The following is a 25,528-nucleotide window of genomic DNA, read 5'->3' as shown; positions in this document are numbered from 1 at the left end:
TAGCTTAGCTGTTGTTCTTGTTTTAGTTTCAGTGAGCAAAAGTTACAGCTTGCTGCTTTAGCTTTAGCGCCCACCATAACAATGCCGTTTCTGTTTGTCTTGTTATCTCGAGTCGGGCAGGCAGGGACGGCTGGTGATCCTGAAGCCACATTATTGTATATTCTTGACATATGGCAGCAACTGTTTCATCAGTGGACATCATTCCAGTCGTTGTATGGGACACATACTGTACATTTGTGACACCGCCGCCTGTCCAAACGAATATACACCGACATTGTAAGAGATACGATACAGTATTTTGCACAGGCGTGAGCGTGAGCCTGCATGAAGCTTGTTTTAAAGCTTTTTCCTAATCATTGATTCCTGCTGTAACACCAGCTATGTCCCATCTCCTTCTGATGCCTTCATGCTCTCCTGCACTTCTCCAAACTGTCAGAAGTTAGTGCGTGTCTGTGCAGAGGTGGTTTCTTCTGGCCTTGATGGAGAAGAGACTTGCCTCATCGTAGTATTTACAGTAGGAGAAGCCCACAGGCCTAATTGGCACAGGCAGTGATGGAGCATATGCACTTTCCAGTAGGAGCCCATCTGACAGGGCCGCTCGCTGATGGCAGCCCACACAGTCTCCATATGTGGCAGACAGAAGGGCCTGTACGCACGCTGCCCTTCAACTAATGCAGCCAAGTCATCGGGCTACTACTCCATCCAGAGTTCAGAGCTCTACCTTTCACAGCATGTACACACACAAATATGCATGCGCAAACATGTACACAAGTCACAAGGGACGACTTAGGGATGTAAAAGCTTAACTGCTTCACCTCCCCCAGAAACCAGGCGCGTACACAAACACGCAGCAAAGTGGCTCAGAGATGTTAAAAACATAATTGCATCATTACCCTCACCTTCACCTCCCCCTTCTCTCCCTCTCCTACACAGAAACAGTGTTGGGAAGTGAAGACGAAAGGAAATAAAGAGAGCGAGTAGAGAGAAAGAAGGAAACTGTGTGGCGCGGCTGTGAATTCAGCCTCCAGCTGGGCAGCTAAATGGACTTGGTCAGTCATTAGCATGCAAAGGTCTAGTCCGGACATTTAAGGTTATTCATTCCCCGGGCCAATTCTCCCCACACTGAAAACAGCCAGCCACTTCCTGAACCGCTCTTAATCAATGCCTTTTTACTAGTTGTTGTCCTGACGGTTATTTTCCACAACACATCCTCGACACCGAAACCCCGCCAGCTGCAGGTCGGCCAAGTGCACCGCACGTTTCGAGTGTTTCAGGGGCTGCAGATGTTAGCGCATACTTAATAAGCCTGATCACAGGAGCCCCAACCTTGCGATGTAATTCTGCTACCCAAGGTGCATCTGTTCTGCTTGTACTCACAGGAACCCCATGCTGGTGGAGCTGTTTCACAAAGTCACACAAGTCATTCGGCGGTTCAGCTGCTGCCTCCGTAACAGGCAGTGCGGAGGTATCAAAGGCAGTCAGGCCGAGGGGAATCAGCTGGATATTGGTCTAGCACAGTGTGGTACGTCTTAAAGGCAACAAGTATAAACTACACAGATTTAAGTTCTTTATGTTAGCGTGTGCAGTGGGAAGCAACACATATCCCTGACAGCAAAGTCAGAGATAAGGATGAACCAGGCCGTCGCAAACAATGCACTACGTGAATAGATATTTAGATATACACAACCGGTAGAGTCGCCCACCTCATATAACTAGACTGCTGCGCCCTGTTACCCACAATGCATAGGGGTTATCTGATAATGGAAAGGTCACGGCAAAATACACAGCTTTATCAAAAGGAAACGGCATGGAAAAGGAAGGACTCAGCACAACTGTTAGAAAACAGAGTATATTAAAGTGAAACCGCGGCGCTCCCTGAGAACATTTTCCTGCCTCTTCTGAGTTTTATCCATTTCAAATATACCTCCAGTCACAAAGTAAACAGAGGCAGAAACATCACATTTTGCTCAAAGGGTAAAAGAAGTAAAGCAGCACGGAAACTCACAATCTGTTTTCCCCCCCAGACTTTAGCTGACCCACTTTTCTTCATTGCTGGCACCTTCGGGGTCTGAGCGGAATAAGGAATATTTATGGCGTTTAGAATCAGCCTTATGCGATTAAGTAATGACTTTGAAACAATTAGATACGATCATGCTAAGCAACTGCAGCGTGTGCAGAAGAAGCTGCTCACACATATGGGTGGTGTTGAAATTAAATTACATTTAAATGTACGCTTCCAACGCCGACACCCCGTGTTTCACAAATCGTCCATGATGGGACAAATAACGTGCTGGAGTTTGTTGTATGCACTTGGAGGCCACGTCTCTTGGGGTGTGCTGTGCTCTGAGGGCTGCTCAGGGAGTCAGACTCTTGCGCACACTTGCTGTTGGATTTCACCAGGGCTGCCCTTTGTTCCCAGTTCTGTTCATAAAGAAATACAGGAAACACGAGACGTCTGCAGAGCTCATGAAGCAGACTGAGGACACGCTAGAGAAATGTAATTTAGTTATGGTTGGCTTCACTGTTTGTGATGGCTAGGATGAGGTTTGCAGACAAGTCACAACTTTGGCTCGGTGATGAGTGACTGCGTCAGGTGAAGGAGATCAGGTGTCTTGTGGTTATTCCACAAAGAGAATGAACATTTGTAGTGATGCTGATATTTTAGCTGCCTGCTGTGGGAAAAACAAAGCTATGCATGAACACAGAGCTTTTAATTTACTTATGATTCAACCTTTACCAGCTGCTAGTGACTGAACAAAGACGATCAGGGTCATAAGTGACAGAAATTGTAAAGCGCTTTGAGGGTCTCGAAAAGCGCTATATAAATGCAATCCATTATTATTATAAATTAGTGTCCTCTTAAGGGGGTCGGGGCTCAGGCTGGCTTGCAAGGGGCCAGTTAAGGTAGTCAGGGCAAAAAAAGGCGGTGAGGTGTTTCGGAAAAGTTCTGCTAAAAGCAGACCTCATGAGGCAGGCTGAGGACACACTGGAGAGATTATGTCTCTCTGCTGACTTGAGAATGCGTCAGTATCTCACGAGAGCTGGAGGAGGTGGTGGAGATTAGACTGCTGCTCCTCTGACCCAAACCTGGATAAATAGCAGAAAATGGATGGATGGATTTAATTTTGGAAATGCTCTGATAAAGTGATTTAGTGATAGCAGTTAATCATACTATTGGCTGGAGTAGTTTAGATAGCATGGGCTCTGTGGAGAAACTCCCTGCTTTCCTCTTCTAATTTAAACCAATTTCAAGCCACATCTGCGGGAGACAAATGGCACAACAGGAAGTGAGTGAGAAAAGATCGCAATCACAATCTCCTGAGCACACTGTCCAACCTATAAAGTCAAACTGCTAACCAGCACAACATGCAAAAGCTGTGTTTGGCTGTACATGTGTTGCCGGTAGTCCCAAAATCCCATTTGAATAAATATAGAAGCAGGTATGGAAATCAGTAGCGCTGTTTGCAAAACATCCTGGTCAGATTGAGTATTTGCTTTTAGCCACTATGTGAAAAGAAACGGATTCATGTGTATTTTCTGAAAAGCTGCAGAGAGCTTGCATTCACTTCCCAGAAAAGTTTCTTTTTTTTCACTGCTCGCTCTCCTGAACCTCTTGAGCAGAAGTGGAGACTCCCACCTTTTCCTGCTCTTTAGGAAAGCAAACACCAGAAGAGTGAGCTGTCCTCAAATGATGTCACTGTAGTCTGAACTGAGCTAACTAACGCTCATCAGCTCGAGTCCACATTAGCATCTGCTAGCATAACGCACCCAAAACTCAAGGCAGGCTGCACAGCAGGTAAACTTGGTTTTGAAGGCAGAGAAAGAACACACCAGGACTTTTTCTGTGTCAGGTCTATGTTATACAGTCACAACAAAAACCTGTGTTTCAGTATACATAAAAATTAGTGTCTGAGGCTGACTTGGTGGAGGGGGTATGACTTATGGCTTCTGCCAAACTGTATTCTTCCTCAAAGCGTTGGTGTCACGCTGCTGCCGTTTGACACGCCACCACTCACTGGATTAATAAGTCTGCATAGGCCACTAATTGCAACGCTTTTTTTTTGTTTTGTAGGTGATTCTGATGCTGACCAAACTATTTGACTTCAACCTCAACAGCGTGACCGAGAGTTCATTATGGAGGTAAGCTTATCACACTACATGAGCTCATGACATTTTCAGAAAAGCCTCAAGCAGAGCAGAGCCTGACACAACAAATTGGTCAAAGGGGACCGAACGCGGTTCTATATACTTCTGATGTTTTTAATACGGGGGTTTGAGCTGCTCCCAGCTCTGTTCGCAGGAATAAGTGAAACCAATTTTCACAAAGTTCTCATAATGTGAATTAATGAAACATTCACAGCCTGAAAAAAAAAGGAAAGGGAAAGAAAGATCTGTTAATTGGCGAGCCTTAACAGCAATGTCCTCGGTTGGTTTTAATGTCTGTGGGCATCAAAAATCCCTCACATGAAAGTCACTAATCACTGCCAGTGGAGCTGGTGGTCTTATCCGGCAAATTACCTCGACCAGCCTTGTTACAAGTGTAGCCTAACTTAAATCACTAGCCTCATTTCAGACTGTAGTCTGATGTAATATTTGCAGATGCCTTTTAGGAAATGGGGTGTATGTAATGTCTGAAAAAGAGTCTCAACAGTCAACTTAAAAATTCAGAAGCTGGGACAGAAGCACATCTTTGTTTGGAGAGAATTTTGACGGTTAATAGCATGAAAACAAAAATGAAGAATCTCTTAATTTTCTGTAATTGAGCCAAGTCTCAGACTAGATGGAAACCAATTTTCTGAAGTTTGCAGAAAACTGAATGTAATTGCTCACCATAACTCGTGCTGCACAAACAAGAATAATCATCAGAGGTTTTCAGTGCATGGCATCTCTTCTTTTGATTTTTTACTTTATTTAAAAGGAAAAAGATTGTAAAGCTTCTGTGTGAATAATTGTGTAAGATCCCTGAAACTGAACTGCAAAAATTAAATGGCGACAAAGCTTCAAAGTGAAATGGTAACAAAAGCTTCAATTTAAATCACACACAGAAAAAAGCCTCATTTTACAGTTTCACCTGTGTGCAAAGATCCAACAGTAGCTTGACGGTTACTGTGCTGGATTCCCAGCTCTGCTGTTGAGCTTTATTCCAAACCACAGAACTGATTTGAAATTCCAGTGGCGATAAGAGAGACTGCGTGTCAGACAGAATTACGAGGGAGACGTGCACAAAACATCCAGAGTATTTCCATTTGATGTAGTGTTGCAGCCATAAAAATATAGCAGCGTGAGTTTGAATGTTTAACTTCATGTAGCTTCAGCAAAGTGTTCAAACAAGCTGATCCTTGTCTTGCGATGATACCGAGTGTCAGCAAGTGTCAGACACAGATTCTTTCTCTGTGATATGTTAAAGAAACAATCAAGTATTTTGTATGTTAGTTCCACTAAATACTGTGAATTTATACTATATTCACTGTAACAATGTAAAGCATCGAGAGCTTGTTCACTGCGTGTGATGACAGGAAACGCCACCCTGCACCTTTCACTTTCCTGATGGACTCAGTTCTTTAAAGAATATCAAACTTTAAAACTCTCAGAGAAGTGCGCCTGTATACCGAGTCATGAAGGTTGGGCTGATTCGAGATGGTACATCTAAATTTGATTTTGTGGGTCTGTTCATTAAATTTCACACGTCCAAGGTTATTTAAAAATCAAACAAACAAAAACCCTGAACAGACTTTGGTATGTTGGTACATTTTTTACCTTCTGTGCTTTCAAAACCTCACTTTGAGTCATCTACATAAAGTCAGGTAAACACAAGAACTGACTAATACTCATTTTTCCTGATACACCACAGACCAGCTTGCGCAGTAAATTAAAGCAATTGGATTACTATAGTTTGTCTAGAGTATATAAATCAGCAGCACGCACTTTAAAAATGCCCACCTGGTTAAACTGTAGTGATTTCCAAATTTGTCATGCAGATTTCGATCTACAGAGCAATACCAGCTGGAAAGCATCTGATATGCTTTCAAGTTTTCAGCATGGCAGTGATCCCAAACACACACAATGTGCCTTGGTGGTATGTTTTGGGTCATTGTCATGCTGGAAGACCCATCCATGACCCATTTTCAGGGTTCTGACTGAGGGAAGCAAGTTTTCATCCAAGAGTTTAAGGAAGGCCAATGGTCAAATCCATTGGCCTTCCTGTGTGGTGAAGCCATTATGTGCCCTTAACAGAAAAACAGCCTAAAGTTTGCACCTCTGTGCTTGACTGTTGCGATGGTGTTCTTTGGGTCATACTACAAATCTTGTCCCAGATGTCCTTGGACAGCTCTCTGGTCTTCCCAGAGTTGGTGGACAGGTTGCAATGGAAGAAACTGATAATTGATTCTGTGGACAGGTGTGTTTTATAAACGTAATGAGTTGAGTGATTGACTGTATGTGTGAGTCACATGGAATTCTGTGATTTCGCTGTATTTCCATGGTTATAGTTATCAAATGATGACATTCCAGTGAATAAACAGAACATTTTGGCATTTGGTTAGAATAAACAATAGTCCTAAAGTAAGACTTGATCGTATTTTGCTCTCCACTTTAGCTTCCACAGTGGCAGAGGCATGGTCATAACCTGAACCATCAAGACACTTCAGGATTCCAGTGGGCCAACGATCCACTTGTACCTCAGTTTCTATAATTCGGTTACATCATAGTAGAGTTGTTCTTCTACATGTGAGTGCAAGGCCAACATTACTGTGCACCAGTCTGCCACAGTTAGTATGCACCTGCTGATCTGCTGTAAGTCAAAATTAAGGAAATCTGGCTTCAGGATTCAAGCCTGTCTGTGTCTTCAGCATCTGCACTGTCATTATCGTCAATTTCACCAAAGTTTGTGGGTTATTTGCTCTGCTCTCCTGCCTCTATGTTGAAGTTATGAACTTTCAAACAGGTATTAGAATATTTCAAGCCTTTTTGAAGTTGAGTGTTGGAGAGTACCAGCTAGCCTGAAAACAGAGGTGAGATTAGTTTTGTTTTCAGCAAATATGTGCGACCAATCATTTGTGTTTGTGTTTCTGTGTGAAAACTTTACAAGTGGACCCCAGAGTGTCGCTTTTGCTGTTTTTTTACCAATGGAAATGTGAAGGATGGAAATTAACTCTGATTCTAAAATGCTTAAATGATTTTTTCGACTGTCTGTCTTTACTCGTGCCGTTTGTGGAGTAAAAAGCCATCTGGTTTGCAGAATAACAACACAGTTTTCCACAGAGACAGCCTTGAGGCTTAAGCTCTTATGCACGGCTATAGCAAATGTACCATTATATGACTGCACGTACCTCATAGAGGATCAAGTGAGGCTGTAGCTTTGTGTCTCAGATCCCGCTACCGCATTACCCTGGTAATGGTGCATCTGCTACTGACGCTTCACTGACATCGTTATAAATCTGATACGTTGGGAAAACAGAGCCTCTTGTAATGGACACATGATTAAAGGTGCATGTGGATAAGCCAGACAGATTGACAGAAAGACAAATGAGTGAACAGATGATGCACATTTTGAGCTAGTGAAGAGGATAATGAGAGTGTAGAACATTAGTGGACAATTTACAGTCAGTGAGATAGAGCGTAGAGCAAAGCCACATATACTACATTTAAGATAGCCCGCTGCTCTGCCGGCAATCCAGAAGATCTTACAGAGTCTGAAGCATCTCTGCCTGCTGCGGCCCCAAATAGCAGCATGAGGTAACAGCTTGAAACTTCATCATGCCGTATATCTGTCATGTGATGTGATGGGTGCTTGTCAACCTGTTATAGCAATAACAGACAAATAAAGTAAAAGCCTCACACTGATGTGCCTTGATATAACTAGATGTTTTTCTATGTTTGTTTTCACTTCATTTATTGATACAGAAGGCTTGAAGGGAGTCTTAAAGACCCAAATGCCTGGTCCCAAATAAGGACTTGGAATTTTTTTCTTCCTTTTGTCCAGTACTGTCTGTTATGGTCAGTGATGGGAATAATGGCGTTACAAGTAACGGTGTTACTTTTTTCAGTAACGAGTAATCTAACTAATTACTATTTCTATCGTTACAACGCCGTTACAGTTACTAACAAGAAAATGCGGTGCAGTCGCGTTACTATTTTTCAACAAACAGACTTCAGTTTACAGCATTTTATATCAGTTGCACAGAAGTAGCTGTCTATGTAAGTAATCTGGGCGCTACAGCTTTAAGCAGCTGCGCGCGCTCCTGCGGGCGGCGATCACTTTTTGGCACAAACACCTGGCGCAAAGGGGGTAAAACAATCGCATGAGTGCTGCTGTTTGACTGAGGAAGAACAAAGTAGTCGTGGCAAGCCAATCACATGACCACTTTAAGATGACAAAGCAACAAGGTGATATATACCAGTTTATAAATTGTGTTGATAGGCCACTAAAACCAGAGTCATGATAAACAATATATACGTGGCGTTTTTTCCTCAATAGTTTTGCCACGTTTAACGTCTAAGGACAGCGCTAGCAAGCCCTCTCTGCACCATGTCAACCAATCAAAAATGATATGGCAACATGACATTTGGTTGTTTAGGAAGAGGGGGAAGTTTTAAGAGTGAGAGAGAGAGAGAGAGAGAGCAGAAAAAGAGACCTGTCAGAGCTGCAGGTATCAGGCTGTGATGTTCTCCTTTATAGTCAACAGAAATTTTTGGAGTGGCACAAATAATTTGTGTGGCATCTTATTGAATGTGGAACAGCTGATTGTTATGTAAATAGTTTGAAATGGTTATTTTAAAAAAAAGGGCAAAAGGTAAATGGCTGCAAATAACTTTGTTTGCAAAACTTGTGCGTATGAATTTAAAATTGACAATTTATATTTGCATTTAAAGTTATGAAATATGATTCAATAAACATTTTGTGGTTGTTACAGTAAAAAATATAACTTTTTTACTATGATTTTATGTTTTTTGTCTGCTTTTAGATCAATTGTGTTAATACATTTGTTATGGCAAATGCAGATGGACCCAGGGAGCAGAACGCACAGAGGCAGAGTTGCGGTGAAGACAGTTTATTTACAGTGAGGGGGGAGGTATTTACAAGGACAAAGTATATACAACAGTGTATGAATGGGGACGCGGAGCCAGGACGTGCAGGTGATGGAAACACACACAGGTAGTGCGCTCGATCTAAAAAAGGAGAGGGACGAGAATTAGGAGGGTTTTGCCCGATAACCGAGAAAAGCTTAAAGTAAACTTTACAGAGAGTTGGAGCGCTTACTTGGTACTGTTTAATGCCAAAACCTCCAGACGGAAAACAAACCAGTCGAGGCAAAAATCCTAGGGAGGAACCAAAACTCCTTACAGTCACCAGAAATAATCCAACGGCTCCAGCAGGCAGGGGCAGAATTTCAGACTCTCCAAAAACGCCAATACTCCGACACTAGTCTTCTGTCAGGTAGCTCCTAAAGAACACTTCTGAAGAATGCAGCTGATGAGTAACAGGTGTGCCAGGTTCAGTGACTCACTGCCCCGCCTACAAAAAGGGAGGCACCAAAAAAGACATACAGACAAAAAACACCACATAACCAGAACCCAACTCCTAACACCAGTATGTCAAAATGAAAACATAACTGTAAATTCAGACACGTGAGGTTGTGCTGAAAAGGATGATACCAAACAAGGCAAAGGAAATAGTTTTTAAGGGTGAAATATAGAGGTACAATTCAAAAGTAGTTAAAAATGGCCAATTATACCCTGGACTCCAGAGGGTTAAACATTTTTTTAAAGTAATGAAATAGTTACTTTTCAAGTAATTAATTACTTTTAGAATTTTGTAACTCAGTTACTAACTCAGCTACTTTTTTGAAGAAGTAACTAGTAACTATAATTAATTACTTTTTCAAAGTAACAACACCCAACACTGGTGATGGTCATTAACAAGTGGTGATTATTCAGCTGAGGGGGGCAACATGCACCACTTCTGTTTACATATTAACACTGTTGCTACAAATGTTTAACATCTATGAGCTTTGGTACAAAATACTGGAAATCAGCAGACACAATCAGCTGGTCTTGAGTTTCCATAGCTGTGGGCGTCATCTACAAGAAACAAACAAAAAATCTGGATGGAAATTGTAATGTAATTTTCTTTTTGAACAACCAGTGTATTGTTGTGTTTACAGATCTATGGTTTTATTATTATTCTTCAGTCACCCTTCCCACTCACTATGTGTTAATAGACCTCTCTGCACTGAATCATACTTGTTAATATTCCACAGCATGTCTTTATCCTGTCTTCCTTCTCTCACCTCAACCGGTCGCAGCAGATGGCCCCGCCCCTCCCTGAGCCTGGTTCTGCTGGAGGTTTCTTCCTGTTCAAAGGGAGTTTTTCCTTCCCAATGTCGCCAAAGTGCTCATAAGAGGTCATGTGATTGTTGGATTTTTCTTTGTATGTATTATTGTAGGATCTACTGTACAATATAAAGAACCTTGAGGTTACTGTTGTTGTGATTTGGCGCTTTATAAATAAAATTGAATTCAACTGAAAAAACTGAATTGCCAAACACTGATCTGGACCTTTGAATTTTGTTCGCACAAAGACAAGTAGCAGTGGCCTTCATAGTTTTAGAGCCTCTGTTGCAAAGTAGATCTAAAATGATTTTTTTACCACAAAAAAAAATCTTAAAAGTTTTTTTTTTTTTCAGGTCTATCATTTCATAAAATACAGCAAAAACATGTTAAAGTATCAAATATAAAACAAAGTATCAAATATTCATGGCACACAACAGAGTTTAATTATTTTCATCGATTAATAATGTTGATAATAGACTGTCTCAGCTTTATTATGATTTTCAAATATGGTTTGCAGTTCTATTTTTCTTGGTTAATGATTACCCAAAAATGTCTGTTTTGATAATTAAGGTTTCTGACCCCCGACCAAGCAGACAATCCTCTAAAGCGAAGGCTGGACTGCCAACAAAGCTGAACTCAAACTTAAACGCATTAAGTCTGTGACAGTTTCACAATTACAAGTCCTCAATTAATGAGGTCGGAGTCTATCCAAAGAGATACTTGTGAGAATTATTAATAGCGCATGTTCCACATCATCACACCAGAGAGGAATTAGAAACTAATCAGCAACATTACAACAAACAGCCAATAAACACTGATAATAATCCTTCAGAAATCCTCAACTTATCCAATTAAAGATTGAGCATAAGGCCCAAACACCATATAGTAACTTTAGCTTGTATTTAAAATGTAGACACCCTCAAGACGGCTTCAAGTGGCCACTACAGGAACTGCACTTTCTGGGACTTTCAGTTTGGTGTTTCAGCCCTGATGCTGCCGCCTGGTAAAAACAGTTTTTTGTTTTTAGTTACAATTCCAGGTTCATTGACCTTCTCCGATGGTGAGTGTCGATGTTCCAGGAATTATGTACTCCTCTGTGTTGTTTCCAGTGTCTAGTCATCTGAGCCTTGAAATGTGGCTTCACACCATTGTGTCATCTTTCAAAGGATCATAAAGTCGGCACATTTACACACTCAGAATTCAGAAGCCCAAATAAAAGAGCAGAGATTTAATATAATGCTCTCTAAAGTAATAATTTCTTGCCACTGTAACTCAGCTGGATTACTATTCTGACGATATGCAGTGGTAACATTTTGCCTGTGAATTTCAAACAGATTTATGGATGTTTTCCTCTGCAGAGCTTAAGTTTCTGGCACAACTTTACCTACTTCAGACGTCTGCCAACATACAGAGTATGTGGAGTTCAAAGCTTCAGTGATACTTGTAGTATATAGAACAGCTTTATTGTTTAGCTAATACATTTCTGCTTGTGGATTTCACCAGGGTCATCAAACGCACCAGGGTGCTTTTTGTACAGTCCATATCACGCAGAAAGCCATATTATTTCTCAGATAATTCCATTAAAATGCTCCAAAAGGCATTGAAATCACAAACATGGTTGAGATGTCCAGTCCAGTGACCCAGGTTAGCAGAGGTGAAGTCTAGCTAGCAGCTGCAGCTGCCTGTCAGGACACCTGTCAGTCCCACAGCTTAAAGATGAGGGCAGAAGCCATCCAGGGAGTCCAACATGTTTTGTTTGTGTGCTATAAAACTGCAAAGTTGGACATTTGAAGATGAGAAGTAGGGATGACTCACTTTTGCAGCCAGTCTCAGGTGGGCAGATAAATGAGCGTCTTTAGTTCAGGCTCAGAAAACATCTTTAGGTTTCAAAAACGAGCATCAGCAACTCAGCGAATCACTCTCTGTCATTGCTATTTACTGTGTTTAAATCACACCAAGGGTCCGTTGCAAGTTTTGAGTGAAAACTACATTCTGTGTAAATTAAAGAAAATAAAGCCCTGCTTTTGTTCATCTGTACAACTGAAATTAGAAACATCCTTTTCAGAGTGATTCTGGAGAAAGTGCAGTTATTATTTCTGGGCTGGACTATTGAAGTTCATTATTTGCAGGTTTCTCTAAAAACTCCCCGAAAAGCCTTCAGTTAATTTAAAAAGCTGCTGCTACAGTTCTCACAGAGACTAGAAATTACATTTCTCCCATATTGGCTTCTCCTCCTTGTTAAATCCAGAATTTAATTTAAAATCTTTCTCCCCACAAACAGTGTTTCAAATAATCAGGCCCATCATATCTTAAATGATCTCACAGATCATATTCTCCCAACAGAGCTCTTCACTCTCAGACTGTTGGCTTACTGGTGGTTCAGAGGATCTCTAAACATAAAGTGGGAGGCAAAGCCTCCAGCTATCAGATCCAGATTCCAGTCTGGATTTGGGAGACAGACCTTCTCTCTCTTTTTAAGATTGCATTCACAACTTTCCTTTTTGATAAAGCATATAGTCAGGGCTGGATTGGGTGACCCCAGATCATCGGATAGTTATTCTGCTATTGGCTTAAGCTGCTGGAGGCTTCCCATGATGCACTGAGCTCTTCTTCTCCACTCCCCTTTTTCACTCTCCACGTGTTGACTGCTGCAAACCATCATTAGTAATTACTGAACTGGCTAACTCCCCTCGCCTCACCCCCAACCAGTCACAGCAGATGGCTCTCCCTCACTAAGGTTTCTTCCTGTTAAACGGGAGTTTTGTCCTCAGACTGTTCTTGCTCATAGGGGATGATCTGATTATTGGATTTTCACTCTAATATTGTAAAGCCTTTACCTTGTAACATAAATAGCCTTAAGATGACTTTAGATGAACCGGCGCTATATAAATAAAACCTTGTGATTGTGACATGCCAGCAGCTTTGAAGAACAGGAGATGTGGACACCCTGGGAATGAGAACAGGCTGCTCTGTCCTTATCCAGCAGCATGAATATATTCTCAAGGTGGAATCAGTTTAATGTGATCCTTTCTTAAGGGGGTGTGCATGTTGGTATAAACAAAAGGTTTAACTGAAAAGTAACTTTTCTGTCCAGAGCGTCAGACTGTTCTTTTCTTGCCCTAAAAAACACCAATCCTGCCTGGTGCAGCTTTAAGTGTGGAAGTTTGCCACCAGCCCTGATGGGCAGTAACATAATGGAAAGGGACTGCAGATATAGAGCGAGGGAGGAAAGGCTATGATTCAGTCTGCTACTCAAAAGATATACTGTGCGAGCGCGCTGAAGGTTTCATAAATTCATCTTGGATCGTTCAGCTCAGCTGCCATTTGTCCAGTGTTTCAAAGGGTGCCGCAGAGTTTAAGCGTGCTAATGCAGCGAGTGACCTCACGTTAACTATCCCGGGACGCCTGCAGTTCTCCATCCTCTGAACCGCTATTAATCAAAATCCCCACGGAGGATGTAAATGTCTAGTGGCTGCGTATCAACTTATACTATACTCTGAAAATTGTAATTGAAACTCCATCTAATAAGTCTGTTAATATGCAGCTGTAGACATAATTTTAATCTGTTTTAGAGAGAAAGTTAAAAAAAGAACCGTTGACTAAAGGAGGTTTGAGGCTTTTAATCGAGCGTCTGTGTGTAAGAGTGTGTTTCAAGATTTAATGGGGAGGAGTTCAGTCATCCTCCCAGCATATCCCGAATCCATTTTCCTCACTGAGCCATATCGCCGTAATAGGACTGATATCATTCTGGTGTCCTCGCACGGCGTTTCATTAATTCCCCCTTTGTTTAACCCAGCGTGTGGACGGTGTGGAGCTGCTCACCTGCAGCCCCTGAGGAGCTAACGTCCTCACAGCACAGAGCGGTCAGAGCTGCTCTTTACATACACGCAAAACCAGCCAACAGCATCTGAGAAGTCCCCACCGAGACAGTTTCGCTCAGAATTATCGTCCTTCAGAAACTATCATTTTTCATTTAACGCAGCTTCCATCTTCCTGGGATCTGCTGGGGCTGCGCCATTTTATTGCTTCATGTTCAGATTCACCGGGCCCTAAATCAAGTGATTCTGTGACAGGAGCCGATCAATAGACCGATGATGTCATTGTCCAGCGGTCTTAGGTGTTGATGGTTTCTGATAAATGACGGAAATGACTCCCTCCAGAAGAGCTCATCGGATGGGAAAGCATTTGCTCACCATGGAAACTAGCCCCAAGAAAATCTCAAAGGGTTACCGAGTGAGACAAAATTGCCAATTTCCCATGAATATTTCTATATTTTCACGGCTGGTTGTAAACTTCAAGTGTCGCTCTCTCAGAAATCGCCAAACCCTTTAAACAAGGACTTCAGTGTGGATTTAACGGCGCCACAGAAAACACGCCGGTCAGAAAAACTCCCACATCAGTCGATGTAAGTGATTGCTTTATTTGAAGTCACTCAAGACATTCTCCGGTGTCTTTGCTGCCTTTGAAAGATTTGTATGCTTTTGGGCTTTTTCTCTATCTTCATGTGGAATTAGAATAGCTCCTTGATTGAGCCCCAGGCCTCTCAAAATAAATTAGAGCTGACAGCTCAGATAAGTCGCTCAAACTTTCAGAGATAGTCTGAAATGCAAAAATACGACAGAAGACAAATTTCGCATTAGCACTTTGACCAACATTTGAATATTTTAGCCGTCATTTGAAGATTTAACGGGTTTATAACTCTCTTCTATGTAAATGAGGTTTAAGAAATGATGAAGTGTCTCTGCTTGCCAGTCATGTCAGACAAGATATCTGTTTTTTACTGAATGCAGTTCAGAGGGTGGCGTGAAATACGCTGGAATAAAGGGAACTGAAGTCAGGATAGGCTGGCTCTTACTAGCTTCTTTGAGTGAACGCATCGATCGCTCAGCGAGAAAATAAATCAGCAAGTTCCTCAGTTTTCCTTTCATATTTGAGGACAATCTGGCTTCAGTTGACTTAAGAATTTAAACATGTATAATTGACCTGGGGAAAATACAGCTCCATTTTATTTTATTCATAATTTCTGCAGAACTCAGATTTCTGTGTTTGGCTCAGCCATGCCACACAGACACGTGTGAGCCACTTCTGACCCTTCAGTTCACTCGTGGGCTTGAATCCTCTGTCAAACTGTGACATTTAGCCCACAGTCATGTGAGAAAATGTAAAGTGGAAGTTTTGAGTCTTTCATCTTTGTCATTATGGCTTCAAAATGATAAAAAAGATGAACTGATGGTTGTAGCATCCAGAGCATGCACAGGTAAGTGAAATTCAGACAGACATTTGAAATAATGATTTAGTGGATAGCTGATGGTGCTGACATGATTTTGTGGTTTTTATTTATTTTCTGTGTTTGTTTATAGCGTTTAGTTCTTTGACAAATTTGCAAATTTGATGCCGCTGTTCACAGTAAATAGCATCCTTTTTGCTGATATGTTGGCATCGACCAGTCTGATCTTTGTCCAAGATCATTTTAGAAATTGTTTTCTGGAGGCTGAATCCTGTTTTAGCTATTAATGGCTCCTTTTTCTGAACCAACAGCCTTAAAAATCGAATTATTAACCTAAAGGTTTTGAAGCATTTCAATCTGTTCCCAGCGCATACACACAGCTGTAAGCAGCAGTGTAAGCTTTGAGCTTAGCATATTTTGTGAGCCACAAATTAACAATATTCCTTTGATATACTGATAAGCATACCTGCATTACTTTGTAACTGATAAAATCTTATAACCTGATGATTCTCAATCAAGTTTGGGAGCCTTCCTGTTCCTGTTCTTGCCCCATTAGCCTGCACGTAGTGAAACAGTGTGAGAGTTCTCAGCATTATCTCATCCTCATTTCTGCTACTTTCAGATCTTATAATAAGAAAACTTTGGCTTCTAAATTATGCCTAATAAGTCACACAGTATTTATACATAAGGTTGTGCAGCAGGTTTGCGTTTGCTTCATACCACTGAATTCTGTTCCAAGACTGTATTTTTAGTTCTTACCATAGTTACAAGTATTAGTGGGAATTTGAACATCTTGATATTTTTTTACAAGCTGGAAGTTGCAGTTTCTCGTCATCTCTCGAGAGAATTCTGAGCAATAGTCATGTGAACATCAGTGAGATGTTTTCTGACTTTTCTGTGCTGGGATAGTAAAGGCATGAGGCAAAACGTGACGTGGTAGTGGCAATGTAATAATGATGTGTAATCCTCACACCGTTGCGTGTTTGTGTGTTTACAGCTTAATTAGATGTTACTGCTTCCGTGGTAACTGAAGTGCAAATGAGGTTGAAAACATAGTTTGTCAGCCGTTGTGCTACCCAGTTACTATATGCAGAATAAGGAGTGACTGTTTCCAGTGTCTGTCACACACAGCTGCTGTTAATCTTTAAGATAACTTCACCTTTAGCTGATTAAATATGGAGAGAAATTTGCTCAAAAGTGTTATGAATGCATATAATATGATCCACAAGCATATAAACAAAGATTCACAAATATGTGCAGTGATTTGTGTGTAACTCACAGAGTCTATACAAAAATACAAAGCAATGTGATCAAATGCGTTCATAAATAGTGATTATTTACACGTAATTATTTAAGTCCAGCTTCACGAATCAGATATTTTCTCCTTCAAAAACTCTTCTGTGCATAAAAATGTCTAAAACTACACGTAACATCCCTCTCTGGAGTGTTTCAGGATCAGCTAACGTCAATGTTAGCCTGCTCTTAACAGGGACCAGTAAGATTAACATCACAGTGTTGTTATCTACAGTGTAGCTTATTTCTATATTCAGAATATACAGAGGTTGGTTAGCGTATACTCCCTCCAGAAGGACTCACAAGTAGAGCAGGGCGCCAAAAATATTTATCATGATATACATTTGAAAATTTGCGATAACGATATAACTGACGATATAATTGACACTAGACAAAATACTTCACAACTCCACAACTTTATTAGTGCAAAAAACCCATCAGTGTATTTTCACTTAAACAAGCAGCTGTTTTATGTGCATTAAAGTTATATAAAAATGTAACAGTGCAAATGCAAATTTCTTGCTGACAGTTTAACCAAAAGGCATTTCCAGTGGAAACTGGCCGACACATCCTCAGGATAACCATGTAGAATATCCACAAAACTTAAAAAGAGGTTAAACACACACAATACGGTAATATTATGCTGAAGCACAGTACGTATCACTCCACGAGGCTCCGCCTACGATAGCCGTAATGCTCCGACAATCCATCAAGCGGTGCGGCTTCGTAGCTTAGCAAAGTCGTACTGAAACATTTGACAGATTTTCGAGCGCCGTGCACATAAAATCGTTTCGAGGTCAGTAAACACAACCAGAGTTCATACATAAGGCACACGGGATTATAAGGGGCTCTGTCGACTTTCAGAAAAATCAAAGGATTGATTTTAAGTGTGCCGTATTTTCCAAACAACACGGTAATAACGACGGCCCGCTAGCATGCGCTACCAAAAATAGTGCTTTGTTGTGTATCTGACGGACGAAAGCTAAACCAGTTCCACACCACTGAAGTTGCAGCATTTTTACAAACCAGTTCTGGTTCATGTTTCATTCAACGATCCGCTTTCGCCCTTCTCATTCTCCGTCGCCGCCGTGCCTTTTTCCGCCATGTGCGTATGAAAACAAAGGCACGCGCGTTTTACCCATAATCTATCGCGATATTTCATTTTCTCATCATTGGCCAACATTATACCGGTATTACTGTGAACGGTATGATATGGCCCAGCCCCACTCACAAGCACACGGTCCAAGGATGACCCACAGAGATGTACAGCCATGGTGTTCCCTCATCTGCAGCCGTGCACTGACTCCCTCTTCCTAGCAGGTTATTGTGTAGTATTTATAATTGGTAAAATTGTGTTTTCTACACTCAAAAAAAGGAAATTGGGTGGTTGTTACATTTACAAAAATCACACGACATCTTAAACCACAGGAAATTCACTGGAGTTCTAAGAGGCAACCCACCACACACACCACGCGTATGCTATCGCTATTTATTGTGGTTTAACCCCTCAAGGACAAAAATGTAAAGAAAATTCTGTATTGAGCCTTGTAATCATAGCTTTCCTACTTTTGTGAAGCCTGTATTGAAAGCTCGGTGGCACATCGGTCAGCACTGTTGGCTCACAGCAAAAAGGGCCTGGGTTCAAATCTGCAAGCTGTCTAGTTTGCACTGGGTACTCTGGTTTCCTCCCACGGTTAAAAGTTGTGCAGTTATTATTAAAAATGGTTGTTTGCCTCTCTGTGACAGACTGGCGACCTGTCCAGCGTGTACCATGCCTCTTACCTTTTCACACCTGGGATAGGCCCCACCCCCCTGCAACCCTGATAAAGATAAAAGAATGGATAGAGGGAATGTTGTTGTAAATCCATTAAACATTTATGTTAAACAGACTCTAGACATTGTTGAACACGTGACCAAGTAGCATTGGGGTAAAAGTTATAGAACAGTGTTGGGATAAAGTGAGAAAATTGTGAAGGATTAAAATATTCCAAGAGCTCGACTTACTTCATCTAAACATGTTTCAATCACATTTTATCAGTAACAAATGCACAGGTTTATTGCATATGAATGAGTTCTGTTGATTTAAGTTGTCTAAGTTTCTGCCAAAGCAAAACACAAGTGCGTAACCAACGTCCTCGACTGAACTGAGTAAATCCAACGTGTTCTTTTTTCCAGTGGAGTGATGAGCTGTTCTGTTTATTTAGAAAAAACAATGTCTGTTTTATTAAACTGAGGAACTGTGTAAATATGTGTGCTGAGCTTTGACAGTGATAACACACACCGACACAAGGTATATGTCAGCTTTTTATAAACATTGTCTGTATATTTTGTCTTTGTTGTTTTCCTTTTAATGATACGGGCTAATTTTGTCTGAAATTAAACAATAATAATAAACAACAAAAAGATAAGAAAAAGAAAAACAGTGCAAGAAGAGAGGAAGCCCAGATGTCCCAGTTTTACACTGGGATTTCAAAGCAGCTTACATTTGTTGATCTGTACGAAGCTCACAGCGGGAAAATTTGTGTCAAAATCCTGCGTGGACATGCGACGTCGTCTCTGCGTATCAGGCGATTGGTGCACACACACCTGGCGTGTAGTTTTAGACTTTTGTATGCACAGAAGAGCTTTTGAGGGAGAAAAATATCCGATTCGTGAAGCTGGACTTAAATAATTAAACGTAAATAATCACTATTTATGATTTTTAATTGATAAAGTCATTTGTAAAATACGTGTGATCAAAGTGCTTCGTTTGTGGGTTGGAGCATGAGCCTGTGAATCCTCAAAAGTTACACACAAATCACTGCACATATATGTGAATCTTAGTTTATGCTTGTGGATTGTATCATATACATTCGTGTTACCTTATCGTAGCAACAGTACAGCAACACAACAAAGACTCAAATCAAATTTAAAAAGTTTAAGCGTGATCTTGTATCAAAATGTAAAATAGTCAGAAAAATGTGTTCTATTTTTGTGGACGTCTACACAAATGCACCTTTTTTGACATCACAACTTTGAAACTGCTCACTGGAATTATGTTTTGTACGTGCAGCATTTATGCTCTTGACTTATTATTGGTTTCCCTGGAAACCAAGAACAATGAAAGTTTATTGTAACACAAACCATGATCATTTTGTAACCCCAAGCAAGTAATATATTTCTTAAACCTAGTTGATTAGTTTTTATTTGGTAATTTGAATGTTTATAACCAAATACTTCTAGTATTGCATCGCTCCAAACATCTAATTCTAAATGTATAAATGTAATCGAGTAGATGTTTTTTGTGTTAATCTAACTATAGTTTAACAAAAAACAAATTAAAACATAACTGAAGTGCAGAGAATATAAAGAAATGAAAAACACAAAAGAGAGTTTTAGAAAAAAGGTATAAAAATGCGTTCTGTGTTGGGCCTCGCTGATTCACACCCTCCTGTTTCCAAACGTGAACATCTCTGCCATCATCTTTTTCCTGATTAAAACAGGAATCAGGTTCACAAGTCTATAGATTAAATGTACTGAGTATGAACTATTCCACAAACTGATGAAAGAATACAGGGAAATTGGAAAAATGTTTCATATCTCTACCAACCAACCTGCAACCAAGAAAATGCAACATCAGTGCAAATTTATACCAAAGAAACTGGAAAAAGGTTGGGTTTGAAAAGGAAACCTCTAAACCTCCAGATGCTAGGTTTTGAAAGAACTTCAGGATACATCAACAGAAATTAGAACGGGAGGATACAAATCAATGAAAAACTGGTGTTAGGGTTTGTGCCCCGGATTCTGAATTAATAACCAATTAAACGCTCAAAACTGTAGTGTGACTGTCTTACACACATCCAAAATTTGCAATTTATTTCAAATTATTACCCAGGTAAAATAAGCATTGAACGTGTCGCCAGTTTTCAAAGTAAATATATTTCTAAAGGTGCTCTTGACATTAAATTCCCATCAGATATCAGCAACGACCCAGCCAATCCACACGTGCAAAGAGATGTCCATAAATTAAGCTACATGTAATAATGCGAAACAAAAACCCTTCTATGGACTCTGAGTTTTGGTCCTTTCTAGATTTTCGGATGGATTCAGGTCATGTGATTGGCCGGACCGAGTGTCAGGATTGCTTTCTAATTACTGATAGATTTCACTCATGTCATGACTTTCCGGGCTTTTTTGCACTTCCCTTTCCTCTTGAATAAAGCACTCCTGGGCCAGCAGGTTTGTCTGTACTTCATTAGAGATGCACTGCACTGAAGTGTTGTATACTTATACAGTATACTACACGGTGCAGAGTGACAGAAAGAGCCAAGTCGCAGTGAGTTCTAAAGCCATCTTCCTGGTATGACTCTCAGAGCGCAGTGGTAAAAAAAACATCTAAGGGCGAAGTGCAGTCGATGGCTGTTGGATATAAATATTATCGTCAAGTACGCGGATAATTGCAGACTGAAGCTCATGCATGAGAGAAAACAACTTCTATGCGTCTGCATCGTGGCGTGTATGTTTTTCTTCTGAGTTTTCATTTGCTACTGTAGCAGTAATCTTGGGAGGCCAAGGTGTGAAACAGGGTGTGGGTCCCAATGAGCTCACCCGAAACTCTGGCTGATTGGGACCCACACCCGGTTTCACACCTTGGGTCAGGCGATTAGAGGATCATCAGGGGGTCCTTTTGTCTCTCTGTGGGGGGAAACTCCCACTAGGTTTAAATCTGGGACTCTCCACCATTTGACCTTAGAACTGAAGAAGCTTCTCGGATGAGAGGTGAAACGTCTTTGCAAGCTCCTATAACAGTGTGTGTTTATGATTTTTTTAGTATATAATGGAATTTTTTTGGAAGTGTGATGCCGAAAGTAAAAGGACGTAAGCAGGGCTAAAGTTTGAAGTGTAGTGCGGCCTCGTCTGTTGTACGGTATATGTAATACATCCATGGAAGTAGTTAAAAGAGAATAAAATATATTTAAACTGCATAGAAAACATTCCATAAAGGCTTTATGAAGACACTCTCTAGCCTTTAGCAAAGCATTGTTTTACATTCTCGCTTTCTGATGCACAAATTTTAAAAATGTAGCTTTTATCTTGATCCAGTCTTTTTAAAATTTCTCCAGTCTTTCAGTTTTCCTGCTCATTGTCATGTTCCCTTTGTTGCTTTTGTCTTCAGCTGGCTGCTTTATAGCTTTCAGATCCCCATGCACAGTTGTATATACATTGTTTACATTTCTACATGAATATCATAAAAAAAACTCCCTGTACTGTGTCTTTTTGCAGTATGGCAGGCAAAGATATTGTGTATTACAGTCATGATCAGTAAAGTTTAAAAGTGAAAAACTGTATATTTAAATGATATTCATAGATTCATGAAAGAACATTTACAGTGTGTCTGTTTGTTTTTCCGATGTCGGATTTTTGTATAATGTTGCTGCAGCCATCTAAGAATATTCATAACAGGTTTCTGTGTGAAGCAGAGCTCACCTTCTGCATATTTATGTAATCGTGACATTTTTAAATACTTAAAACTTTAAAACACATTTTGTGAAAGACATCAAGAATGTCAGTGAACAGTTTCAGTATGCATTTACTCACACTGTTTCATTGCACCACTTCATTACACAGGTCTAGAGACTGGTCAGCAATACCTTGGTCAACCGACCATCAGTAGGGAAAAGTGTGTATTCTCTGACTAGCTGGCGAGTGGATGCGCTTAGATGGATGTGTGAAATCAATAACATGGACTGTGCTGCACCATAAACCTCCTTGTAATTACTTTGGTTGCTTGCAGACTGCTGATGTAAACTGTAGTTTGCATGGAAGATGGCGACTTGTCAGCAAACACTTGCTAACTCGTGTGAAACTTGTGTGATGGAAACCGGAAATGTTGAATGTTGCAGAGTGAAAGTTTGGCCTTACAGCTGAAACCAACATGTTTCAAAAGACACAACTTTTGCTTTGAAGGTGAACACTTCCGCTCCCTTAAGGCCAAAACAGAGAGAATGAGGAGGAGCTTCTTCCCCCAGGCTATTCGGGCCCTGAACCAGGTGTAGGACTGGAGTCTCCCACACACGCCACTATAAGACTGGACTCTCACACACGTCACCACACGCATCACCACACATTTCCTATAATCCTATAATTTATAATCTTTATAATCTCTTATGCTATTTGCACATTCTTTACTGTAAATTCCTAAGTTAATTTGTAAATTTTTGTAGTAACCTGTAAATTGTAAATATTGTAAAACTTTTTTTCTGTCATTTAATGGTCGGGCATTGTACAGCTACAAGCATTTCACCTCCATGTCATACTGTGTATGGTTGTGTGTGACAAATAAAATTTGAATTTGATTTTGAACTGTATCTGTGTTCAGTTTGTGTCACACTCCTCATGGTTTAACTTAGTAAGTAGTTGGCAGAAATGACACCATCTTCAAACAAAGTACGGGAAACTGCATCAACTACAGCAATCTGCAGGCCACCAGTGCATTCGTAAGACGGTTATTGGTGAAGCACTGTATACCTCTTTGCAACCAGTTTCACCTACCAACAAGAAGAAACTACTTCCAACAACTACTGGTCAGGAAATGGTCTCATTCTTTCTTAGTGACCAGTGGTTATCACTGACCAGTCTCTAGGCATAGTGATTTCCAGCAGCTACCTGCAACCTGCTGAAAAATACTTGTTTGTCCTAGTGATCCGTGGTTGCTGACTGGTCTGCAGGCATGTGGTTCTGGGTTTTATGGGGTTTGATAGGTGGATATATTATATTGACCCTTGACAAATGATTTAAATAAAAATGTGCATATTTTGCTTTAATTATTGAAAAAGACAGTTAAAAATAATCCAGTTCATTTTTCTATCTTCAAAATGACCAGGAGCAGTGGTCAGCTCTTGGGTGGTACAGTATGAGTTCACTGATAACATGTGTCTGCATTTACTCAAGTATGTCTACATCAGGTTATTAATGCTGCAATCCATGCCTGGATTATAAATACAGCAGCAGTGACCGTAATAGTCCTGCTGGGGTTCATGTTGCCATGAGCACAAAAGGGACTTAATCAAGTCTGTGCTCTTTCCCCTCCAACACTGAATTCTCAAGAGGAGTCTTTTAATTGCAGCAAGTAATTCACCAAGTGTTCATCAGACCTTTCTGATTAAATTTCAGGTCAACAGACTACGGAGCAACGTACCAGAAGCTGAATGACAAAGTAGGAGCAAAGACAATACTCAGTTATTTGTACGTGAGCCCCAACAACAAGAGAAAGGTAATGGTCCTCTTTTGTCATTTCTTCTGTATCCTATTTTAAAAATTGTCTTGACTGTATGAGTTACTTTTGTTTGCTCCTCACGGTTGGCATGCCAGTCACACAGTATGCAGTATTGAATGCATGCAGACATATTGATGTGGTCTGACTCACTGGTCTCGGTTTGATGTCTCTTCTCTGTCGCTGCCTACAGTCTCAGTAAGAAGCACTGAACTCACTCATTTATTAACAAGTTCAAACCAAAATGACAGTTAGCTGACAGAAAGGAACAATCTCTCCCAGTTCTACATGGATATAAATCAATTAGAAGTCAGACAACCCCTTCAATCAGTGCCCCTGCCCTTCCTTTGGTTTGGGTCATTTGATGGTATTAACCACCTGTCTGTGTTCACAGTCGCTTTACATGACTCCCTTTACACAACTCTAATCACAAAGTTTTTCAGTTAATTACCATCTAATTATGAAAAGGGAATGCAGCCCCAATTCATTTCAGATGCTGGCCATATGATATAGGTTGTTGGGCAGTGACTGTTACGCCCCTGAGGTCTGTTAAAGGTGCTGAACCAGATGATGAGATGATGAACCTGAACACGGAGAGAGACATCCAGGACTCAGCAGAAAGGCTTGAATGTCCTTCTGTTATCGTCAGCAAAACATTAAGAGACTTTCTCTGACCGTGGGATTTTCTACAGCATAATTTAGTGAGAAATTTTTGAGGAAATGGTAAATGGTAAATGGCCTGCATTTGTATAGCGCTTAGGAAAACAACTACAGATCAGTCTGTCTTTGTTAACACACAAACCTGGGGAGTCTGGAGACAATCTGCAGGATATGACCCCTGCTCCACCAGACAAGATCTCTTTATACTGTATATGAAAACTCCTTCACCAGAATTACCACTGGTGAGGATATTCTCCTGTTTTGGACACTCAAATAAAACCCTTACAACATAAATACTCCGAATCCCCCAAAAATAATTCAGCATCTAGTTTCTGAGAACATGTTGCAAAAAGCAACCTCAATACTAACCCTAGACGCCTCACCATTGACCTGGCACATGTTAGCATGTAAAAAGCCCAACCTTTCATTCTAAAATCCACTGTCATCTACAGGTTGGTCTACAGTGGCAACAAAAGAACCGAAAATCTTAGAAATCAGAGTCTGAGAATTGCAGCTTATGACTTTTATCAAAATATCTTCAGGCTATGACTTCCTGTTGATCTAGTGATGCTCCAGAAAAACAAGTTTATGATATTCTGTCCTAAGATCCCTACATCCCACAGTCCGTATCTCGACTTGTCTTCGTGTTATATAGGTCAATATGAGAAATGACAGCATTTACAGACAGTTTTTGCAACCTTACACTTTTAAACGATCGGTGTAGAAACTCATCATCGTAGAGTAAATGTGATAATTGGCTTTCC

General features: G+C 40.6%; 1 protein-coding gene across 1 annotated transcript in view; it reads left to right on the top strand.

Annotated features, from left to right (window-relative positions):
* The window catches only part of sorcs1 (sortilin-related VPS10 domain containing receptor 1), a gene marked incomplete at its 5' end in the record, with an annotated part of 203,738 nt that overhangs the window by 88,013 nt on the left and 90,197 nt on the right, over positions 1-25,528 (top strand). The window contains 2 exon segments of the mRNA XM_080881344.1: positions 4,073-4,140; positions 24,005-24,104. Coding sequence (XP_080737470.1) covers positions 4,073-4,140; positions 24,005-24,104 — 168 coding nt within the window.

The sequence above is a fragment of the Rhamphochromis sp. 'chilingali' genome (assembly GCF_963969265.1).
Source record: "Rhamphochromis sp. 'chilingali' genome assembly, chromosome: 4".
Classification (NCBI taxonomy): domain Eukaryota; kingdom Metazoa; phylum Chordata; class Actinopteri; order Cichliformes; family Cichlidae; genus Rhamphochromis; species Rhamphochromis sp. 'chilingali'.
This window is presented reverse-complemented; position numbering and strand designations above follow the sequence as displayed.